The 21,965-nt window shown below is 36.9% G+C and overlaps 1 protein-coding gene across 5 annotated transcripts in view; it reads left to right on the top strand.

Annotated features, from left to right (window-relative positions):
- The first annotated feature begins 268 nt into the window (after window positions 1-268).
- Window positions 269-21,965, top strand: part of RSPRY1 (ring finger and SPRY domain containing 1) — a 68,780-nt gene continuing 47,083 nt past the window's right edge. Inside the window, exons 1-3 of one of the 5 annotated variants that reach the window (XM_074211258.1) lie at window positions 293-359; window positions 17,853-17,986; window positions 20,819-21,313. In XM_074211258.1, the coding sequence (XP_074067359.1) occupies window positions 20,967-21,313 (347 nt within the window). In that variant the 5' untranslated portion in view covers window positions 293-359; window positions 17,853-17,986; window positions 20,819-20,966. Of the gene's footprint in view, window positions 360-391; window positions 539-17,852; window positions 18,024-20,818; window positions 21,314-21,965 lie in introns of those variants that run through there. The other 4 variants (XM_074211256.1, XM_074211257.1, XM_074211259.1 and 1 more) reach the window with 4 other exon arrangements.

Genomic DNA, 21,965 nt, shown 5'->3' with positions numbered 1-21,965 from the left:
GCGGCGACCGCCCTCCTCAACCGCCACCGAGGCCTCACTTTGCCCCTCCGGCTTTGCTTTTTGAACGCTTTTGACCCTCCGGGGCTTCCGCTCCCTCCAGTCCGCCGTAGGATCCGCCTTCCCTGAGGCGGACCGGCCAATCTTCTTCGCTCATCCTCCCCGACCGCCTCGGACTGAGCAATGGGAGCCGGCTTCTTCGGTACGACGACCCGGAGCCCGGGCGATCTGATTGGACCTTCTTCGCTTCAGCGTGAGCATTGGCTGGCTAAACCGAGGGCGGGGCAAAGCGAGAGGAGGGTCACCTGATCCTGCCACCGGATACCGATTGGTTGAGTCCGGGAAAGGCCAACGGGAGCGAGGTGGGTGTTTCCTAGGGGACGGGAGGGAAGGCAGACCGGGGCGTTACGGAGCGGGGGAGGGCTCAACGCGGAATGGCCGTGCCGGGGCTGCGCGTCCATCTTTATCGCCCATCCGGAGCTGTCACAAAGGAGTCGCCGCGCCGCAGACCGTGCCTGCGTCCCCCCGGAGACCACGAAAAGTCAGTCACGGGGCCCCGGCCGCCCGCTTGGCGGGGGTCCCCGAGGGGAAAAGGAGGGCTGGAGGGGCGCCCGGCCGAGAGGGGAGCGGCCCGAGCCGGCCCGGGGGAGGGGCCGCCGGGGAAGCCGAGGGAGGGAGCCCGGAGGGCGGGGTGGGGCTTGCAGGAAGGGGAGGAGGTGCCGGGGCTCCCGCCGGTGGGGAGACTGAGCCGGGAAGAGGGGGCGCCCAGAAGCGGGGTCTGGAAGGCAAGGCTGTGAGGCCAGTCGACTTCGGACCCGGGCTCCAACTTCCTTTTTTTACTGTCTCTGACCTTGGTCCAGCCCCTTCCCTTCTTTGGGCCTTTTTTTTTTTCCTTTTCTGTAAAATGAGGGAGTGGCTGGACTAGATGGTCTCTTAAGACCCTTCCCCTTCTGCGTTCTGTGATCCATCCAATCCGGGTTCCTTACTGATTCTACCACTGGGAAAACTGAGGCCCTGAGAAGTCTGGGGGGTATTGTCCGAAGCCGCTGCAGATTGATGGGGCTGCCCACTCATCTCCTTCCCTGGCCAGGCTTCTTCAACCAAATTTAGAGCTGGAATTGATCTTGGAAATAAAAGTGATGACTATTTATTTATAAAGCACTCTAAGATCTGAGGAGCACTTAATTCACAATAGCCCTGTGGACTAGCTAGTGCAGCTGTTCATCCCTATGATGATGGAAGCTAAGGCCCAAGGAGATGAAGCTTCTTTTGTCCAGCTCGGACCACTAGGCCATGTGTTCCCTCATATACTTCATCCAAACTCCTTATTTTCATATAAAAAAAAAATGAGACGCAGAAAAGTCTTCCTGTAGGTCACAAATCTTTCTAGTCCATGTTAAAATAGTGGTAAAAATCATTTGTCTTTAGCTTCATTGAGTGTATGGTGAGAATAATGAAATTCTCTAGTAAAACTTGTACTTTGAACCCTTTAGAAGTAAAAGTTCATTAATTGGCCTGAATATGCAGCATTTTGATCTATTATATGCTGGGAGTTTTGTGATAACTAAAGAACTTGTTTCCTTGTCATCAATGATATTTAGTATTGATACTGTAGAAAAAACTAAACAGATTCCTTTAAAATGTGGTGTTTTATTTTTTGCCAGGAAAATGGAAATATATGTAAGTCTTGAAGGATTTTATAGTCCTCTTTTTTCTTGTCTGTAGATCATTTTCTTGCTTCCCTTTTTACTTGTGATTTTTGCCAAGTGATCTCAATATTTATTGAAAAAATAATCTTTTCCGGGCGACTAGGTGGATCAGTGGATAGAGCACCGGCCCTAGAGTCAGCAGTACCTGAGTTCAAATCCGGCCTCTGACTCTTACTAATTACCTAGCTTGTGTGGCCCTGGGCAAGCCACTTAACTCCATTTGCCTTGCAAAAAACCTAAAAAAAAAAAAAAAAAAAAAAACCGAAAAATAATCTTTTCATACTAACATTATATACTATTTAGTACATGGTAGGTCTTATGATAAATGCTTTAGTTACCTCAATTTGATCTTCTTAACAATTGTTAAGCTCTTATTAACCCCTTCCAGGGTTCTGTAGTTATTAAGTGTCCAGAGGCAGGTTTTGACCTCAGATCTTCTGACCAGTGCTCAATTCACTGGCCCATCTCCTGCCCTTTTATGTATCAGGCACTATGCTAATCCTTGAGGATACAAAGAAATACAAAGGACTACTCCTGTTCTCACTATGTAATGGGGAGGCAATGAAAACAACTAGGTACAAAGAAGATAATATGCAGGATAAATTGGAAAAATTGATACAGAAAAGCTCTCATAGATAGGAATTTAGCTGGGACTTGAAGAAAGTCAGGAGAGAAAGATAAAGAAGAACATTCCATGCCAGAGGAACAGCCATTGAAAATGCCTGGATTCAGCTGTGTGGCCTTGGGCAAGCCACTTAACGCCATTTGCCTTGCAAAAACCTAAAAAATAAAAAATGCCTGGATTTGGGAGATGGAGTGTTTTGAAAGAAACAGCAAGAAGGCCAATGTCACTAGATTGCAGAATACATGGGAGAAAGATCAGTATAGGAAGACTGGAAAAGCAGGAGGCTGCCAGATTCTGGAGAGTTTTAAAAACCAAATAGCAGGGGCTGCTAGGTGACATAGTGGATAAAGCACTGGCCCTGGAGTCAGGAGTACCTGGGTTCAAATCCAGTCTCAGACACTTAATAATTACCTAACTGTGTGGCCTTGGGCAAGCCACTTAACCCCAGTTGTTGCAAAAACCTAAAAAAAACCAAAAACCAAGTAGCAGATTTTACATTTGAACACTGAAAGTAATATGGGAACTCCAGGAGTTTATGGCATGGTGGTTAGTGACATAGTCAGACTTGTATTTAGAAAGGTTTATTTGACAACTGAATGAAGGATTGGATTGTAGTGGTGACAGACTTTTGGCAGGGAATCAAACCAGAAGGCTATTTTCAGTAATTAAGATGTGAAAGTGATAAGGACCTGGATCTGGGTGGTGCCAGAATCAGAGGTGAGGAAGGAAAAGTTTTATTCTAGAGATGTTACCAAGGTGTAATCAACAGGCCTTAGCAATAGATTGGATATGGAGGATAAGAGTGAGGAGTCAAGGCTGAGACCTTGCCTACAAGTTGGATGACAGGAGAGGATGATGATTTCTTCATCAGTAAGTAGGAAATTTTGGATGGGAGTAAGGAGCTAAAGAATTCAGTTTTGGACATATTTATGGGACATTTAGTTTAAGATGTCTAATTGACAGATGGAGATTCAAACCTGAACATTTGAAGAGAGAGAGAGAGAGAGAGGTTAGGGCTGGATAAATAGATATAAGAATCATCACCATGGAGATAATAATTAAAGTTTAAGGAACTGATAAGATCACCAAGTGAAAAAGTTTAGAGGAGAAGAGTACCCAAAGCAGAGTTCTAGTTGATTGAATGGGGGTGACCTGGCCCAAAATACTAAGAAAGAGCTGTTGGTTGGAGTAGTGGCATGGAACCTAAAGAAAAGAGGGGTATCAAGGAAAATGAAGATTTTATGAAGTATATGGTATTTGTAAATACATCATACCTTTCAAATTCCTTATTGATTTTCCTGCCCATTCACTTCTGAATCTCAAAAATTCTACCAACTACTATATCTTGGTATTGTTTTTTTCTGTGTGATGAAACATTGCATTTTCATGAACCAAATTTTTTTTAATTTTTTTTATTTTTAGGCAATGGGGTTAAGTGACTTGCCCAAGGCCACATAGCTAGGCAATTATTAAGTGTCTGAGGTTAGATTTGAACTCAGGTACTCCTGACTCCAGGGCCAGTGCTCTATCCACTGTGTTACCTAGCCACCCCCATGAACCAAATTTTTGTAGCATCTCACAGTGTGAGATCCTGATTTAGTCATTTTCTGAATGTATAACATTCCTATTTTGCAATCAACAGCTATGGTTTTAGTGTTATATAATTATTTGTTTTGTAATGTTCAAGATCTTTCTTTTTTTTGAAAATCTGATATTTGTTAGCTATTTCTATAGAAGTACCTTAAAAAAAATCAGCACTGTGATAGTCATTTGTTAGTTTTCTGATTTCTCAGCATAGATATTATCTAGACCTATTGATTAATGTGCTCTAATTCCTTCTTTTTTGCCACATTCACAGTCTTTGTTATTTCTGGATCCCATAATTATTTTAAAATTATGATAGATTGTATTTCCACATTTTAATGAATTTGATCTTTCCTCCCTGTCAACAAATCAAACGTTCCTTCAGTAGCTAATATTTAATTTATATAAAGAATTACCTTCCTAGCATTCTTTACATTAAGTCAGTTTTGAATGGGAAAAATTGAAAGTTTTATATATATATATATAGATATAGATATAGATATAGATATAGATATGTATGTATGTATATACACACACACATATCTGTTGCCATGATAAATTAATCTAAATAATGCTGTATAGTCATTTATCTGTGTATTTGCAGCTGCCTCTGTTGTAATTGTATGAGCAATGTAAGTCTGTCAGTGACTACCTATATATCTTCTATTTAATAAAATTAAATTAGATTATAAAGAAGTGAGACAATACTTTGCCATCTTTAAATTATGATTATCTTGAAATTATTTTGAATATGTTCTTAACCTTATTTTAAGCATTACATTTCAAACAGTAATGCCCAGGATCATATGTTGTGTTTGGGTGATTTACAATCATCTTGAAGACACTTTTTTTCCCTCAGAAGCCAAATCTTTTGATTTTTTCCACTGTAATTTCTTTTTTTTAAGAAAGATGTTATTTATTTTGAATTTTACAATTTTCCCCTAATTTTGCTTCCCCACCCACCCACCCCCAGGCAGTCTGTTAGTCTTTACATTGTTTCCATGGTATATATTGATCTAAGTTGAATGTGATTAGAGAGAAATCATTCATATCCTTAAGGAAGAAAAATAAAGTGTATAAGAGCAAAATTACATAATAAGATAACATTTTGTTTTTTAAAATTAAAGGTAATAGTTTTCTGTCTTTGTTCAAACTCCACAATTCTTTCTCTGGATACAGATGATACTCTCCATTGCAGATACCTCAAAATTGTGCCTGATTGTTGCACTGATGGAATGAACAAGTCCATTAAGGTTGATTATCACCCCATGGTGCTGTTAGGGTGTACAGTGTTCTCCTGGTTCTGCTCATCTTGCTCAGCATCAGTTCATGCAAATACTTCCAGGCTTCCCTAATTCACATCCCTTCTGGTTTCTAATAGCACAGTAGTGTTCCATCACATACATACATATACCACAGTTTGTTAAGCCATTCCCCAATTGAACGATATTCACTTAATTTCCAATTCTTTGTCATCACAAACAGGGCTGCTATGAATATTTTTGAACAAATGATGTTTTTACCCTTTTTCATAATCTCTTCAGGGTATAGACTCAGTAATGGTATTGCTGATTCAAAGGGTATGCACATTTTTATTGCCTTTAGGCATAATTCCAAATTGCTCTCCTGAAAGGTTGGATGAGTTCACAACTCTGCCAACAATGTGTTAGTGTCCCAGATTTCCCACATCCCTTCCAACATTGATTATTGTCCTTTCTGGTCATATTGGCCAATCTGAGAATGTGAGGTGGTACCTTAATTTGCATTTCTCTAATAAATAGTGATTTTAGAGCAGTTTTTCTTATGACTATGAATCACTTTGATTTCTTTATCTGTAAATTGCCTTTGCATATCCTTTGACCATTTGTCAATTGGGGAATGGCTTGTTTTTTTAAAAAATTTGACTCAGTTCTCTGTATATTTTAGAAATGAATCCTTTGTCAGAAATACTGGTTGTAAAAATTGCTTACCAATTTACATTTCTTTTGATCTTGGTTACAGTAGTTTTGTCTGTGCCAAAGCTTAAAAATTATTTAGTAAATACTAGGAAATTTATTTGGTTGTGGTGATCCTATTGATTTAGCTTTAGTTCATCTAGTTTTCCTGGGCCAACTTTATTAATCAATTAGAATGGTTATTAAGACTAGAACTTGACTTCTGAAACTTGGACCTAAATGTATTTAAGAAAAAGAATCTTTTACTTTTACCACTAAGCAGAAAGCAACATAAATAGTATCTTTCTGGTTTTGCCGTTGTCAGTCAGCATCTTGTAGCCTATATGTTTGCCAGATGAATAGACAAGTGCGCATCTGTATTTTACTGTAAATATGCCTCCATAAGGAAGTGCACAGTATTTTTTTGGTTGTCTTTACTTAGGTTTCATAGGTAAAGCAATCTTTGCCAATTGAGAATAATCTTATAGAAAGAATCACTTTTACAAGTTATTTTGTATTGTATGAAAACTGAGAACAGGGTAAAGACAGAAAAGAGTTGATCTCATAGGATTAACTGAGTAATAGAACATTTCACTCTACAAGCGCAGGATCATATTGCATTTGACAGTCTTCACTTTCTGCTTGCTCCTATGCTATTTCTTGCATTTTGTATACCTCAAATATAAAGTTACAAAATTATTTTTGTTTTTGTTCACCATAACTTCATTGCTTTGTGGCTCATCATTCACATTTTAAAAATAGATTTTCCTTTATTAGTGGAAGATATTTTTGAAATAGTTTAAATGTTAAAATTTAGAATATATTCATTAAACAAGTTTTTGAATTTCTATTATATTCAGTAACTGCAAGCTTTCTCTATTCTCTATTCCCAGGTCTGATTTATTGCACATCACTTTCTGGCATATTCAATTGAGTAATTTCAGATTTCATTTTAAGTGGATCTCATTATGTTCAGAATGGGGTTACATTATTCATGCAGTCCACTCAATTTGTTTCCTTTTCTCATTAACAAGAGAATTTTTGGATTTTCACTCCATGCATGTTTTAAGAATTATCTTAAATTGTCTTTTCGTTATCATTTGTGGTGTGATGAAATGACCTTTTCTTCCAGCATGAAATCATTGCATTTTTCCTTTGTTAGAAACTTTGTGTTCAAGGACAAATTTCTCAATTTTTGAGACTTCAAAAATTAATATTTACTAATGATACTGTTCCTTTCTGAATCATTTTTTTTTAATTAAGTCTGGTGTTCCTGTCTCAAAGATTGTTTCCCCTGGACTCAAAGGATCTAGGTTAAAATCCTACCTCACACAATGCATATATGAACTTGGGCAAGTTATTTAACCTCCTTAAGTCTTAGTTTCCTTTCTATAAAATGATGGAGTTGAAGTCTATAATCATGGGCATCAGTTTTGGTTTGGATGTTTTTTATTTTGGATTTTTATATTTAAGGCTTAAAAAAGAAAGATTATCTCTTTCCCTGTGATCATGTTATGTTGAAAAAAATACACATTTGGGGCAGCCTGGCCTCAAGACCCTTAATAATTATTTAGCTGCATAACCTTGGGCAAGTCACTTAACCCCATTGCCTTGCAAAAAATAAAGGAAAAAAGCATGCTTTCTGCAAGCTTGATTTGTTATTCAGTTGTTTTAGGTTTATTTATAAAGGAGTTAGGAAGAAACTAGGATAAATTGCAGCTATAATTGATCCCTGGTGAAATTTGTATTTTGACCCAAATTTGGCAGAAAATACTCAGCACTAGGATGAAAGGGAAAAAAAATTCCAGCACTTTTAAAAAATTGTTCAAAGGTCAAAGTGAATGATCCAGTCACTTTTTTCTATTATTCTCTCTTGTCAGGATCAAAAATATTGTCATAATCTTTCATCTACGGTCAGGATCAAAAATATTGTCATAATCTTTCATCTACTCATATTATTATTATCATCTAAATATTGTTTCAGTTTTTAAAATTCACTAATCCTTAGCTCCAAAGTTAGTCAACAAGCATTTATTATTGATTTATTATGTATCAGTTATGAAGATACAGAAAAAGACAAAAACAGTTCCAGCTCATAAAGAGTTAACATCCTAATATAGAAGATGGCATGCAAAAAACTTGATGCAGAGAAGTTCCATACAGAATAAGTGGAAGACAGTCTGAAGGGGGAAGACTAGCCTACAAAATGTAGGATTTGAGTTGAATGTCAAAAGAAACCATGGAAATGAAGAGATTGGAGGTCAGCAGGCAGAATACTCCTGCCACTTGTAAGGGACAGCCAATTTATAAGCTTGGAAACTGGCTTGTCATGTTAGAAGAACTACCTGTGTTGCTGGCTCAGAACATGTATGAAGGTATGTGAAATAAAAGTAGAAATGGGAAAGGGCAAGGTTATGAAGAGCTTTAATGTCAACATAAGCTTTTATTTAGCTTCAATCCTGGAGATATTAGGGAGCTACTCATAGAGGAAAGAGGGAAGGGAGTGTTACATGTTTAGCCCTTCACTTCAGAAGAGTCACTTACTAGCTGAGTGGAAAATGGTAAAAGGAAGATGAGTCAGGGAGACTGATTAGAAGACTATTGCAATAGTCCAGGTGAGAGGTGCTAGGGGCTCAAACTAGGGTTATGGTTGTTGAGTGAAGGGGACATTTAGGAGAAATGGACATAATTTGGCAACAGATCGGACATGAAGATAAAAGTTAGGAGTCAAGGATGACACTAAATTTATGAGTCTGGGTGACTGAGAATATGGTGGTGCCCTTTACAATAATAGGAAAGTTGGAGGAGGGGAGGATTTGGGGAAATGATCATGAACTTTGTTATGAACATATATGAAGTTTTAAATACTTATAGGACATTCAGTTTGAGATGTCCAAAAGACAGGTAGCCCTGGCTAGAGGCTACACTTTATATGTGGATCCAGGAATTATTTGCATAGAGAGGATAATTGAATCCATAGAAGTTGGTAAGATACTATAGGGTAAAAAGAGAAGAGGACGTAGATTGAAACCTTGGGTTATGTTCTTGGTTAGTAGGCATGACATGAATTAAGAATCAGCAAAGTAAACTGAGAAGGAGTAGTTGGACAGATAGGAGAACAGGAAAGTTTAGAGAGTAGAAGGTTGTGAGGTGCTTTTTAAAGCAGAGGTGTCAAACACATGGCCATGTGACCCACAACACTCCAGAATGCAAACAGAGCCAGAGTAAAATGCAATGAATAAAACCACAGTGAACATAGTTTACATTTTTAAAATAAAATCAATAAATGACCCACAGGAATCTTTATATTTAGGGACCCCCATTTCTGTTTGTTTGACATCACTATTGTAAAGCATTCTTTAGAAAAAAATGTCATCTAAGACCATAGTCTCTAAAATGTGGGTTGTGTACCTTCCAGGAGTCCATGGAATGAACCCAGGGACTATGTGATCAGCCAGTCAGAGGGAGTGAAGATGTTTCCTCTTCACACTGTAATCATCAAAGGCTTGTCTCCAGCATAATTACACTACACCCCTTCACCAATTATTACTGAACACTTCTTTTCTCTCCTAACCTTCTCAGGGTTGAATTCCTGTGGTGGCACCTGGGTTATAACCTAAATGTGATCTACACAGCAGTTGTGTAGGCAAATTACCCTCCCTCCCCTCCCCCTCCCCAAAATATAGCCACACTCTCCTTATGATCTCATAACTGCAGCAAATACAAGGTTTTGCATTCTGGAATAGTGGCCAATAAGAAGTCAACATCCTTCTCTCTTCCATTTTTGTGGAGAGAGTGAAACACATACCAGTAGCATGATAGACATATCACTGTTCTTTTTTTCTCTAAAACCCAACCCTCCTCTGTCAGAGCACTTGTAACATCTTTCCAGTCACCCAGAATTATAACCTTAGCATCATTTTTTACTCCTCACTTTGCCTAACTCTACTTCTCCAATCATTTGCTGAATTGTTTCTGCTTTGACAAGAGCTAATAATCTGACACAGCCACAACTCTAGTTCAGGTCATCATTACCTTTTGGCTGAATTACTAGAAATGTCTCCTAATTGATCTCCCTTCAATTCTTTCCCCTCTCCAGGCCATTCTCCACATAGCTGCCAAAGTGTTTTTTTTAAAACATAGGTTTGATGTCATATTTTTATATCATTCTTTTAAATTTTTTATTTTTATATAAGTTTTGTGAGGAATATCATTAGTTCAGTAGTGTCTATAAATCATTTATATAAACATAGGTAATTATACACATATTGGGTATTCATGCTCAAAATTTCTTTACTGATGTGGGGCATGCAATCCCCCCCCCCCAAAAATGTGGAGATCAAGAGATAATATTCTCATCTCAAAACAAAAAGACATGAATCTGATTAAAAGGCCTAATCATTTGAACGCTTCTCAATTGTGACATATCAATATCAACACCATTGGAATATTGTGTAGCACTTATTTTTTTACTCCCAAGAAAGTTAAATTCTAATAAAATGTTTTGTATTTTCTCCCCCTCCCATTTCTCAGAATCCCATATATTCAGGTTCTTCATTTGAAATATCCAAAAAGTTTGTTTCAACTTCCAAATATACTTTTGATGTGAAGACTAGTGTGGTTTTTTTTTCAATTTGCTGCAGCAGCAGTCTGGAGTGACATTCATCTAATGATATCAAAGTTTCGAGCTGACTGGTCCAGCCTTATTGCAGCTTCTTTATTTTAGAGATGAGGAAGCTGAGGCCCAGATAGGTTTAATGACATCCCAAAATCACAACAGATAATAGTAGTGAACAGAGATTTGAATCTAGCTCCTCTAGCACAAAATTAATGCTCTTTCACTTCACCACATTCTACCTAGGTAGAAATTTATTTTCTTAATTGTGATGGTCTACAAAGCAAGTCACTGTATATTATTGCTATTTTGCTCTCTGAAATGGGACTTAAATGCACACACATTGCAGTGTCTTTGAGTAATGAATGAGAGCTGAAAGTAAAGATGGTTTACTGCCTGAAGTCTTTTTTCCTTATGATCATTCATTTACCAGTTTCTCCTTTCTTGGCATTATGATACCAGATTTGAAAGGGAAAAGAAACTTTTGCTGTTACCAAGCAGACTGGCCATGAGCAAATATTTGAGACAGTGAATCATTGATTCCTGGATCATTTGTTTGAAGGAGCTAGTACTTTTCTTGGTGAAGTGTTACAGTGATAATCTGTTTTTGATGGAAAAGTCTATGGTTTGTACTAATAGCAAAATAAAAAGACCTTACTAACATGTCTAAGGGCAGGCTTTAAATTTTTCTCCACTGAAAACTATTACATATTTTTTCAGTAAATTAAAATCTCCAATATAGAAGTAAATTTAGTATTTACTTTATTTTTTTAGGGTTTTTTTTTTGCAAGGCAAATGGGGTTAAGTGGCTTGCCCAAGGCCACACAGCTAGGTAATTATTAAGTGTCTGAGACCGAATTTGAACCCAGGTACTCCTGACTCCAGAGCTGGTGCTTTATCCACTACGCCACCTAGCTGCCCCTAGTATTTACTTTTAAAAAATTAAAACAGTAATGTGGTTTGAGGAAATAAATTTTTAAAAAATCTTTTACTGTAATTGTGCTTATAAAATGTTCCTTTCCTACATAACAAACTCTAAAGATCAAATATAGCAGTCTTTCATATCCTCAGCCCCCATGACCCATACCTTTCCAATCTTCTTATACTGTATGTCCTGTCATGCAATGCACACATAATTCTAGGATCAGGTGACACAGTCTTCTTGCTTTTTGCTGAACCAGACTCTTCATCTCCCAACTTCAGGAATTTTCAGTGGCTGTCCCTCACACTTAGTAATGCCCTCCTTCTTCATCTCTACCTTCTGACTTCCCCTCAAATCTCAAATAAAATCCCACCTTCCAGAGGAAGTCTTTCCTAGGTTCTCTTAATTCTAGTGCCTTTTCTCTCTTTTTTCTGAATGCAGCTTATTTGTACATAATTGTTCTTGTGATGTTCCCCCATTAGATTGTGAAGCACCTCAAGGTCAAAAACTGTCTTGAAACTTTCTTTATAACCTAGCATAGTGCTGGCCCATAGACTATTTATAGACATTGTTTTCTCATTTTTTTTTTTGTTGTTGTTGTTTGTCCTTTGTTCTTGAAGGGGGCCATGACATCAGGAAGGTGATGCCATAATTTTTGAGTGAATTGGATTTAAGTGAGATAGAGCTATGCAAAGTCATCTCACTCTCTCCTGAGGAACCATCTGGTCCACTGACAAGATATAGATCAGGATGACTGAAGATGGCTCCATTTGTAGTGGCAGATTTTGACCTTTTTAACTTTAACCTTTTCTGTGTCATGAATCCCTTTGGTAGAACCCATAGACCTCTTCTCAGGATGTTTTCCCATAGAATAAAATATAAAGATCACAAAAGAAACCAATTTTATTGAAACCATTATCAAAATGATTTATTTTAGTTCATAGATGTCACCTAAAAGATTTTTTCTTTGATGAAACTAGAAAAGAACATTATTTTTCCTTTTATTCTCTCTTGTGCCTTTCTTATCCTCACCACTCTCCTCAGCCTAGTTCAGGTCCTCATCACTAAGGTCATAGTACTAATCTCATTGATTTCCTTGGTTTTAGTCTCTCAGAAATCCAAGTTACCCCAGGTCACACTCTGTGTAATAGTTTTTAGTAGCTCTCCATTAGCTGTATGATAAAATACAAACTTTCTAACCTAGAATTTATGGTTTCTCGCAAGCTAGTGTCTTTTTTTTTTAAGATTTTTCAAGGCAATGGGGTTAAGTGGCTTGTCCAAGGCCACACAGCTAGGTAATTATTAAATGTCTTGAAGTCGGATTTGAACCCAGGTACTCCTGATTCCAAGAACGGTGCTCTATTCACTGTGCCATCTAGCTACCCGCTAGTGTCTTTTTTTCTCCTTTTTTCTTTAAAAAAATTAAATTTCTTATTTATACACTTTTAAATACAATAACCATTTTCCAATAAATTTCCCTTCTTTATGTCATTCTTTGCAGCAAACAAAACTATCCAGTAAAGCAACTGGGACTGACAGTAATGTAAGATTCTACAACTGTAGCCTACTACCACTCTGTAGAGGAAAGAAATATGTTTCAGTATCATTCATTCACCTTTCCAGGTTTATTTCATTTATATTCTTTCATACAGTCAGGTTTCAAGCCAGACTATAAAACTTTCCTCCATTGTTGTCTTGCTCACTTCCTTTCTGTATTCATATATAATTCTGTAAATCTGAAATACAATTCAGTCCATTTCTCTACCTATTGCAGTGCTTTCCCTACCTTTAAAACATAACTTGGGTGCCTCCTCCTTGACTTCTCTGAAGCTGAAATTGATCTTTCATCAAATTTTTTAAATAGAATCCATTTTTTAAAATATTTTCCACTTTTTTCATTTTTAAAAATTAAATTTTATTTTTAAATAAGAAAATCTGCTTTCTTTTTCTTCTAGCTCCAACCCTTTATTAAGAAAGAAAGGAAAGGAGCAGCTGGATGTTACAGTGGATAGAACATCAGCCCTGGAGTCAGGAGTACCTGAATTCAAATCCAACCTCAGATATCTAATAATTACCTAGCTGTATGACTTTAGGCAAGTCACTTAACCCCATTACCTTGCTAAAGCCTCCCCCCCAAAAGAGAGAAACAAAGCATGTGTTGTCAAAAAAAATCCCACAATAATGTCCAAAAAAAATTTTCTTTTTGGTCTGAATATTGTAAATCCATTATTACTCTATCTGGAAATGGGTAGCTTGGAGTCCTCTGGAATTATGTGTTTAGTCATCACATTGGTCAAAGTTCTGAAGTCTTTCAGAGTTATATATCTTTACAATATTGTTTTTATTGTATAAATTGTTCACTTAGTTCTGCTCACTACACTCTAAACAACCTTTTCTCTGAAACCATCCCATTCGTCATATCTTAGCACAATAGTATTCCATTTTGTTTGTCTACTTGTTCAACCATTTCTCAACCCATGGATTTTAGATTCTTTGCCACCTACAAATATTTCTGTACTCCCATAGTTTATTTTGCTTAGAACTAATCCTTCTCAGTCTTCTTTTCTTATTCCCCTTTTTCTCCTCTGTTTCCCTGTCAAGTGAAATATATTTGTGTGCCCATCTGTAAATGTATTTCTTCCTATTATTCAGATGATGAGTTCAAGTATCATCCACTCTACCCCTTTCCTGCATGTTTGTATAGAGTCCTATTTGTATCCTGAATGTTAATTAGATAATTTTCCTTCCTCAGAGGCCTTTCTTCTCAGTGTATTTCCTCTTACCCTTCCCTACCCATTTTTCCTTTTTTTAAAAAATTCATCTTAATTCCATTTTTTTAAAGATCATCACAAATACAACAGAACCATTCCCAGGCTCTTTTTGTAACTAAGCTCCCTCTTTATCTCCTGATGTTGATAGGATTCTGAAAAGGATACAAGTATCATCTCCTTTTATTAGTCCCTTTGTTCATGGAGTTTATGTTTCTCTTAACCTCTATGTTTGTCCTTCAAAGTTTCTTTTCAATCTGTTTTTTTCATCAGGAATGCTTAGAAGTCCTCTATTTCATTAAATTTTCGTTTCTTGGGGGATTAGACTCACTTTTGCCTTCTGAAAGATCACATTCTAGGCTTTCTACTCATAAATAATGGCAGCTGCTGTAACAGATATGGTCCTGACTGTGACTTGTAGGTACTCAAATTCTCTTTCTTTCTGATTGCTTATAGTGTTTTTCTTTGACTTGGAAGCTCTGGATTTTTATTGTAATGTTCCTTGGAACTTAGATTTGGGGGCTTTCTTTTTAGAAGTAATCAGTGAATTCTTTCAATTTCTACTTTTCCTTCTGGTTCTCAGTTATGGATGTGGTTTTGGTTTTTTTTTGGGTGGGGGACAATTATGTCTAAGCTCTTTTGGGGGGCATGGATTTTAAGTAGCCCAATAATTCTTAGATTTTTCTCATTTAGATCTACTTTTCAGGTTAGTTGTTTTAGCTCTGAAATACTTCAATTTTTTCAGTCTTTTTACTTTTAATATTTTTATTGTCTCTCAGAGTCATTAGCTAATATTTGATCCTTTCAGATTTTCAGAGAGTTTTGTTAACTTGAATAGGCCATTCTCTTCCTGTTTCCCTTTCCTTGTGTCACACCTTTAATTCCCTTTCCAATTCTTTTTTCCATAGCTCTCATTTCTTTTACAGTTTTTCTTCTGGTACTCTGAATTTATAAAAAAAATTTCAAACTCTTACAATCTTGCTTTAGCTCTTCCATTGTGTAGATGTTTTGGAAGTCATTCTGTTCTTCTTGAGCAATCATGTCATCATAATAGTTAATTATGTGGATTTTTGTTTGTTTGCTTATTCTTCTACCCACTTCCAAACTTTAGACTTTCTGGCAGAGCCAGGCTGTGCATCCTTTTAGAAGGAATATCAAGATTGAACTTGGGTACTTCTCTACGTTCCTTCTATGTTCCTCTCCAAACCTGTGACAAAGTGAGTCTATGAACACCTATTCCTGCATCCTTTAGTTTATACCTTCTGTACTGACTCTGGGGCCCCTTTTAGGCCTACTTCACGGCTTCTCCCTATGTGGAATTCTCTTTTTGGTTGTTCCTGCCTCAGTACCTTTCAGATCATTCGTACAGTATCTGGCTATGCCAGCCTGGTCAGGAAAAATGACTCACTTTGATTTTTTTTATTGAATTTCCCAATCAGAAGGACTTAGGTTAATGTGCTTTCAAGATCTGTAAGAAAGGATTGTGAAGGAAAACTCAGTTGAACCATTTCCTGCTCCTCTGCCATTTGTTAATATATTTCCTTTTCTTTTTGCTTTTTTGCAAAGCAGTGGGGTTAAGTGACTTGCCCAAAGTCACACAGCTAGGTAATTAAGTGTCTGAGGTCAAATTTGAACTCAGGTCCTCCTGACTTTTAAGGGTCAGTGTTCTATCCACTGTGCCACCTAGCTGCCCCTGTTAATGTATTTTCATATAGCTTTCATTTCCCACTGATTTGAACTATAGGCAAGGCTACTAGCAGCCTTTGCCAAGTCAGTCAATACATGTTGGTTAAACACTTACTATTTGCCAGGCAATAAGCCCTTGTTCCAAAAAACCCCCTCTTCTATCTCTTTCTTTTCTTTTTTTTTTTTTTTAGGTTTTTGCAAGGCAAATGGGGTTAAGTGGCTTGCCCAAGGCCACACAGCTAGGTAATTATTAAGTGTCCGAGGCTGGATTTGAACTCAGGTACTCCTGACTCCAGGGCTGGTGCTTTATCTACTATGCCACCTAGCCGCCCCCTCTTCTATCTCTTTCAAAATATTATAGCTTAGTGAAACAAGTCAGTATATAGAACATGTTTTTTAAAAAGTATGCCACCCTTTGATGCACCTCAGTGCAAGTCCAACCTCAACCTGTAACTAACTATATAACCTTAGTTGTCACTGAGTTGACTGTGACCTCCCTGAGGGTAGGAACTATCTTTTGTTTTCTAATTTTTAGAGCTTTATTGCTTAGCTCAGTATTTAGCGCAAAGTAGTCACTTAAAGTTTACTATTGACTTAAACCTCTGTCTGCCTCAATTTCCTCTTCTGTAAAATGGAGATAATTTAGTACCCTCTTCCTAGGAGTGTTTTGAGACTCACATGAGATACTAATAGTAAAGTGCTTTGCATGATGCCTGGTACATAGTAGGTGCTTACTATAATCTTGTCTCTTTTCTTCATCAGAGATGTTTGCTGTGAAGATCCCCCCCCAACACCCCCCCCAGCATTAGCTTCTTTTTTTTAGTATTTTTCATTGAATATACTGATATGCTTGTCTCATTCTCATCTTGTTGTAACCTCTTAAAGAGCAAGGGTCTGTCTTTCATCTTTTTATACCACTGCCTGAGGGAGGGAAATAGTCCTCTGAAGACTGGCTTGATCACTTGTTACACAGAATGTGGGTATAGTTGGTGTTTGTTGAATTGCTTTGAATTAATGTGGTACTTCTTTTCATACAACCCTAAAGAACATTGTTTATTGACTTATTTCAAAAAGAAAGCTAAGATCTCTTCCAACTCTAAAGCTTGGAAACTGATTTTCAAATGAAGTAATTCTTAAGGCCTTTTTTTTATTATTTGATGATATACCTATTTGGACTATTGTATATTCCTTTATTGGTTTAACTTTTGTTCATATTATCAATAAAACTCTTATCTTTGATAATTAAAAATTTACTTTTAAACTCAACTTCTTAGTTTGATAGTTAAGACATTTTCTGAGTTATTAAAAGATGAATCTGTGGCATGAAAATAACTATTTAGCTCAGTACTTCAGTCTTGATTTATAGTAGAATTTTTTCACCATTCCCCCTAGAAATTAATCATTTAAAAAAACTTATATACATTATGATATGTGGCAACTTGGGCCTGTAATCCTATAAGCAGCAATATGATAAGTCCTCTGGCACTCGGGCTTCCTAAAATGGGATAAACTAGCCCAGATCAGAGATTAGCTATACTTCTGGGCCAGGCAGAGAGATTCAGTCTCAAAAGAATTTTTTAATTAAAAATTAAGTATACATATAGGTTGACTTTCATACACCATACAACTCAAACAAACTTAATTGTTATTTCTTTGATCTACTGAACATCTTCAACTCAGAAACTTTTTCTTTGCTAGGATAGCTTTGGAAATTGAAAGCAAACCAACTTTTTAAAAATCAAATTCTAGTCTCTGCCTCCTTTACAAAAAAAAAATCACTGCATTTTTTACTTGGGCTCAGCCATTAGCAGTTTAGTTAATTTTTATAAAAATTGTTCTAAGTGCTGGAGTTAAAAACTAAATTGTAACTTTATAACCTCCCTGTTCTCTCCGCATTCAAGGCTTGCCACTTTCTAGCCCCAATCTTACTTTGAAATTCATGAATATTTGCCTAATATTTTGGCTTTTGTTTTCCATTCTTTCAATTGCCTTCCATTCTTCCTTCTTGATAGGTAGATTGAATTCCTACAATCAACTTGTGATTATGTATCTGTCATTATCCCAGTTGATGATGATAATGATTTGGGGAACAGTACTGCAGCCCTGGAGCATTTGGGGATTACAATAGTGAATGCTGGGAAGAACTGTAAGAAACATATCTCAACCTGCTATATAGTGGTCATGTATGTGTTACTGTTGTTAATCACCCTAGTAGAATGCTACACCACATTTTAAATAATACGTAATACTTGATTGTCCTGACAGTTAAGAGATAGGAATAGGAAATTTTACCCCATGCAATAAGGATTCCATGTTGTATAAGCCAGCAAAGTCTGGGCTGCTTTCCTGTTGTAACCAAAAAAAGACTCCACAGAGTATCAATAAACCTTTTTTATTTTTCATTTATTTATTTATTTTTAGGTTTTTGCAAGGCAATGGGATTAAGTGGCTTGCCCCAAGGCCACACAGCTAGGAAATTATTAAGTGTCTGAGGTCAGATTTGAACTCAGGTACTCCTGACTCCAGGGCCGGTGCTTTATCCATTGTGCCACCTAGCTGCCCGCTCAATAAACTTTTGAGAAACTTGAAACAAATCTACCTGGTATATGTTTCTTCTCCTCAGGTAAAGAACTTCTAAAGTTAAAGGAACAGGAAAAATGATTTTTTAAAACACTCCACTGGCATATTGGTTTAATTTACTAATCAGTTACAAAAATCAAAAAATCTTGGATTTTGTGCCTTTTTATGTTTGATGCATCCCATCTTGTCCATGAGCCGGCCACCTGACCTGATCTGTGGGAAAAGGTAGAAAGGTTTGCTTTAAGTGTTTATCTTTCCTAGGAATCAACCTAATCAATGAAATCAATAGAAAAACCGGTAACAGGAACTCCAGAACACAACTACTTTCAGTTTATGTCTCACCTGGTCCTTAAGTCTCTTGGTATTCTTTCTTGTAAGAATAATGCCTTGGTCAGATATAACATATTTTCCTTTTTACCTCTTGCAAGGGGCTGGGATTGGATGGCTTGTCCAGGACCATAGGGCCAGGTGGATGCTGGGCCTAAGGGGTGGTAGGGGGGCTCAGGGCCTCTTGGCCCCAGGACCAGGGATCTGTCTGCTGCACCACTCAGATACCCTACAGCAGAGTCAGAATGAAAGGAGAGAGAAAATACAGTACATGGTAGTGGAGAAATAAGAAAGGAAGGAGTTGTGATCAGCAATGGCAACAGTGGAAAAATATGGAAGTAACTTTTGTGATGGCCTTACCATAAAGAATGTGATCCACCCACAAAAAAAAAAAAGAATAATGCCGTGTCCTTTCTAAGGAAGAGAGAAGGTAGGAATGGCAATGCCTAAACTGGGTCCTTCAGTTTGTATACCTCATGCCTTCTCCCCAAGACTCCTCTGTTTTAAAAGTACAAATGAACATTGACCAATGATTATGAAATCATAAGGTGCTACCTTGTGGAGCTTATCTCTAATTCCTTTTGTCTCTGAAAACAGAAGTGCATCTTTTTTTGTTTGAGTGTGATCCATCATTTAATCCAGCACACACACTTATTTAATGTCTACTGTCTTCTGTCTAATATCTACAAAGACAGAAAGAAAAATAGTACCTATTCATTATGATGCAAAACTAAATTTTTTACTGTTGTTCTCTCTCCACACTAATAAAAATATTTCTCCCCGTCATCTTGTACAAGTACTTAAACTTTTTTTTGTTTTTTTTTGCAAGGCAGTGGGTTAAGTGACTTGCCCAAGGTCACACAACTAGGTAATTATTAAGTGTCTGAGGTCAGATTTGAACTCAGGTTTTCCTGACTCCAGAGCCACCTAGCTGCCCCAGTATTTAAACTTTTGAGTGCTTACTACCTGCCATGAAATATTCCATGTTTATCCTGGTCTCTTAAGTGGCCAGATTATCTCCTTTTTCTTTTTAGTGCCTCTCTAAAACAGAACTAAAGAGTTCTTAACCTAGATCATTGAACTTCTTTAAAAAATACGTGTGTGTGTGTGTTTATATAAACTTATAGTTTAATATAATTGATTTCCTTTTAATCCTGTATTTTATTTTATGTATTTTGAAACATTATTCTAAGAGGTCCATAGATTTCACCAGACTTCCAGAGATACATGACACAGAAAAAAATTATGAACCCTTTCTTTCTCTAGGACCTCATTGATTTTTATCAGTTGTATAAAATCTTTGCTTGTATCATAAAACTAATGAACTACTTGCCTTAAAATTGCCAGCAAGGAAGTTGGTACATCATTTTCTGCAAGGATGCAATTTCAACAAAAACATCCTCGTATTATGTAAATGTCATTCATTGTCATAAAACAGAAAATTATGTTTCTAAAACCCAATTTTTGGTTACCTGACCAAGAAACTTTCTTTTCAATAATACTTATTGTAAATTGCAGATAAAGCCTGCAAGTTGGGTTGTCTAAGCAGTTTAGCTAGTTTAGTCTGGGTTCACATCCCCTATAATCCTTTTAAGAATTTTAGTTTTGCCCCTTGATCCAGGAACAATAGACAATCTTAAGAAAATCTTGTATAACCCTCTCCAAAAAAAAAAGAGAGAGAGAGAAATAACCTAATTATAAGAGGTTTTCCATTTTTAATAAATAAGCAATCCTTTAGATAATTGCTTGTTTTTCTAATGTATTTCTATAGAAAGGAAGGTAGAACTCGTAAGTATGAAGCTAACATAAGTTTTTTTAAGCCTCACTGAACTAGGTTATGGGTTACTGATCAACTTGTTGTAATGGAAATAAGTAAAGAGTTACTGTTTCACAGTTGGTTACTTTCCTATTATCCAAATTTTGTGCTAGTACACTTTGGGGAAAATTGCGCCAAATTGAACTAAGTTTACTTCTGAAACCTCTAAAATCAGAGTTAGGAGAAATTTCAAGTAAATTGGTGGCTAAAAATCCTCAACTCCTTTAACTGGTTTTTTTTTGTTTGTTTTTTTAGACCTGCCTTTGGATGATCAGGATTTATTTTAGGTGATAATGTTGGATATCGAATCTGCAACTTCCTTTGGATTCCAATTATTGATAAAAAATAGGATGCAAATACCTCAATTCAATATTATGAAAACAGTACTTGGAAAACTTTCTCAATGATTGTCTTTGCTTGGGTTGTGTTTTATGCTAGCAGAAGCCTTGTACAAGGTTTGCTGCTGACTCTAGAGCAGCATATATCAAGTTTTCTGGGAACTTTAGGAGCCACCGACATGGGCAACTCTTGTATTTGCCGAGATGATAGTGGCACCGAAGATAATGCAGAGTCCCAGCATCAGCAGTCTGAGAACAGTATATTACCAACAGCTGAAAACCGAAGCCATCCAAGGGACCCTGTGAGACCACCTAGGAGGGGCCGAGGACCACATGAGCCAAGAAGAAAAAAACAAAATGTAGATGGCTTGGTGTTGGACACATTGGCAGTGATTCGGACACTTGTAGATAAGTAAGTACCCACCTTCCAGTGACTACAGCTTTAAAGAAATTTTTTCTGCTAGGAACTTCTCTAACAGTTGACTTCATCTTATTTTTACATTACTGCATCAGGATATAAAACAGTGAGCTTTGGATTTTTAGGGAGAGGAGGAGGATATTTTTGTTGGTATTTCTAATGGCAGTGTATGTAAATTATATGGTTTGTGTTTTCACTTGCCAGCACTGACTTCAACCTGAATTTGTCTAAACATTATTATAGGAAGAAAATACTAATTAAGGCTCTGCTCTCCATTAGTGAAAAAGTAGAAAACAAACAAGTTTATTACTAGTGATAATGGGAAATAGTTTTAAAAAAGATTCATTGTTGTTAGTACTAGAGATTCAAGTTGTCTCTCCTATCAGAGAGCATATATGTAATTATTAAGTATAAAGAGTATATCTTTAAATTCCTGAAACAAGAGACTAAGACTTTTCATTTTTTCCCCATATTCTCCATCTACATCCTTTTTAAATATTTTTGTTCTGCTTGTGAATGAATGCAGCAAGTGAAAACTACTACATACATAACTCCATTTTAAGAAAACAAAATCAGCCTAGAATGGTGGAAGGAGTATTAAATTTGATTTAGATCACCTTGGACTGAAGTCCAGCAAAGTCACTCA

The sequence above is a fragment of the Macrotis lagotis genome, chromosome 1 (assembly GCF_037893015.1).
Source record: "Macrotis lagotis isolate mMagLag1 chromosome 1, bilby.v1.9.chrom.fasta, whole genome shotgun sequence".
In the NCBI taxonomy this organism is placed as follows: Eukaryota; Metazoa; Chordata; class Mammalia; order Peramelemorphia; family Peramelidae; genus Macrotis; species Macrotis lagotis.
The sequence above is the reverse complement of the archived record's forward strand: the minus strand, read 5'-3'. Positions and strand labels throughout refer to the sequence as shown.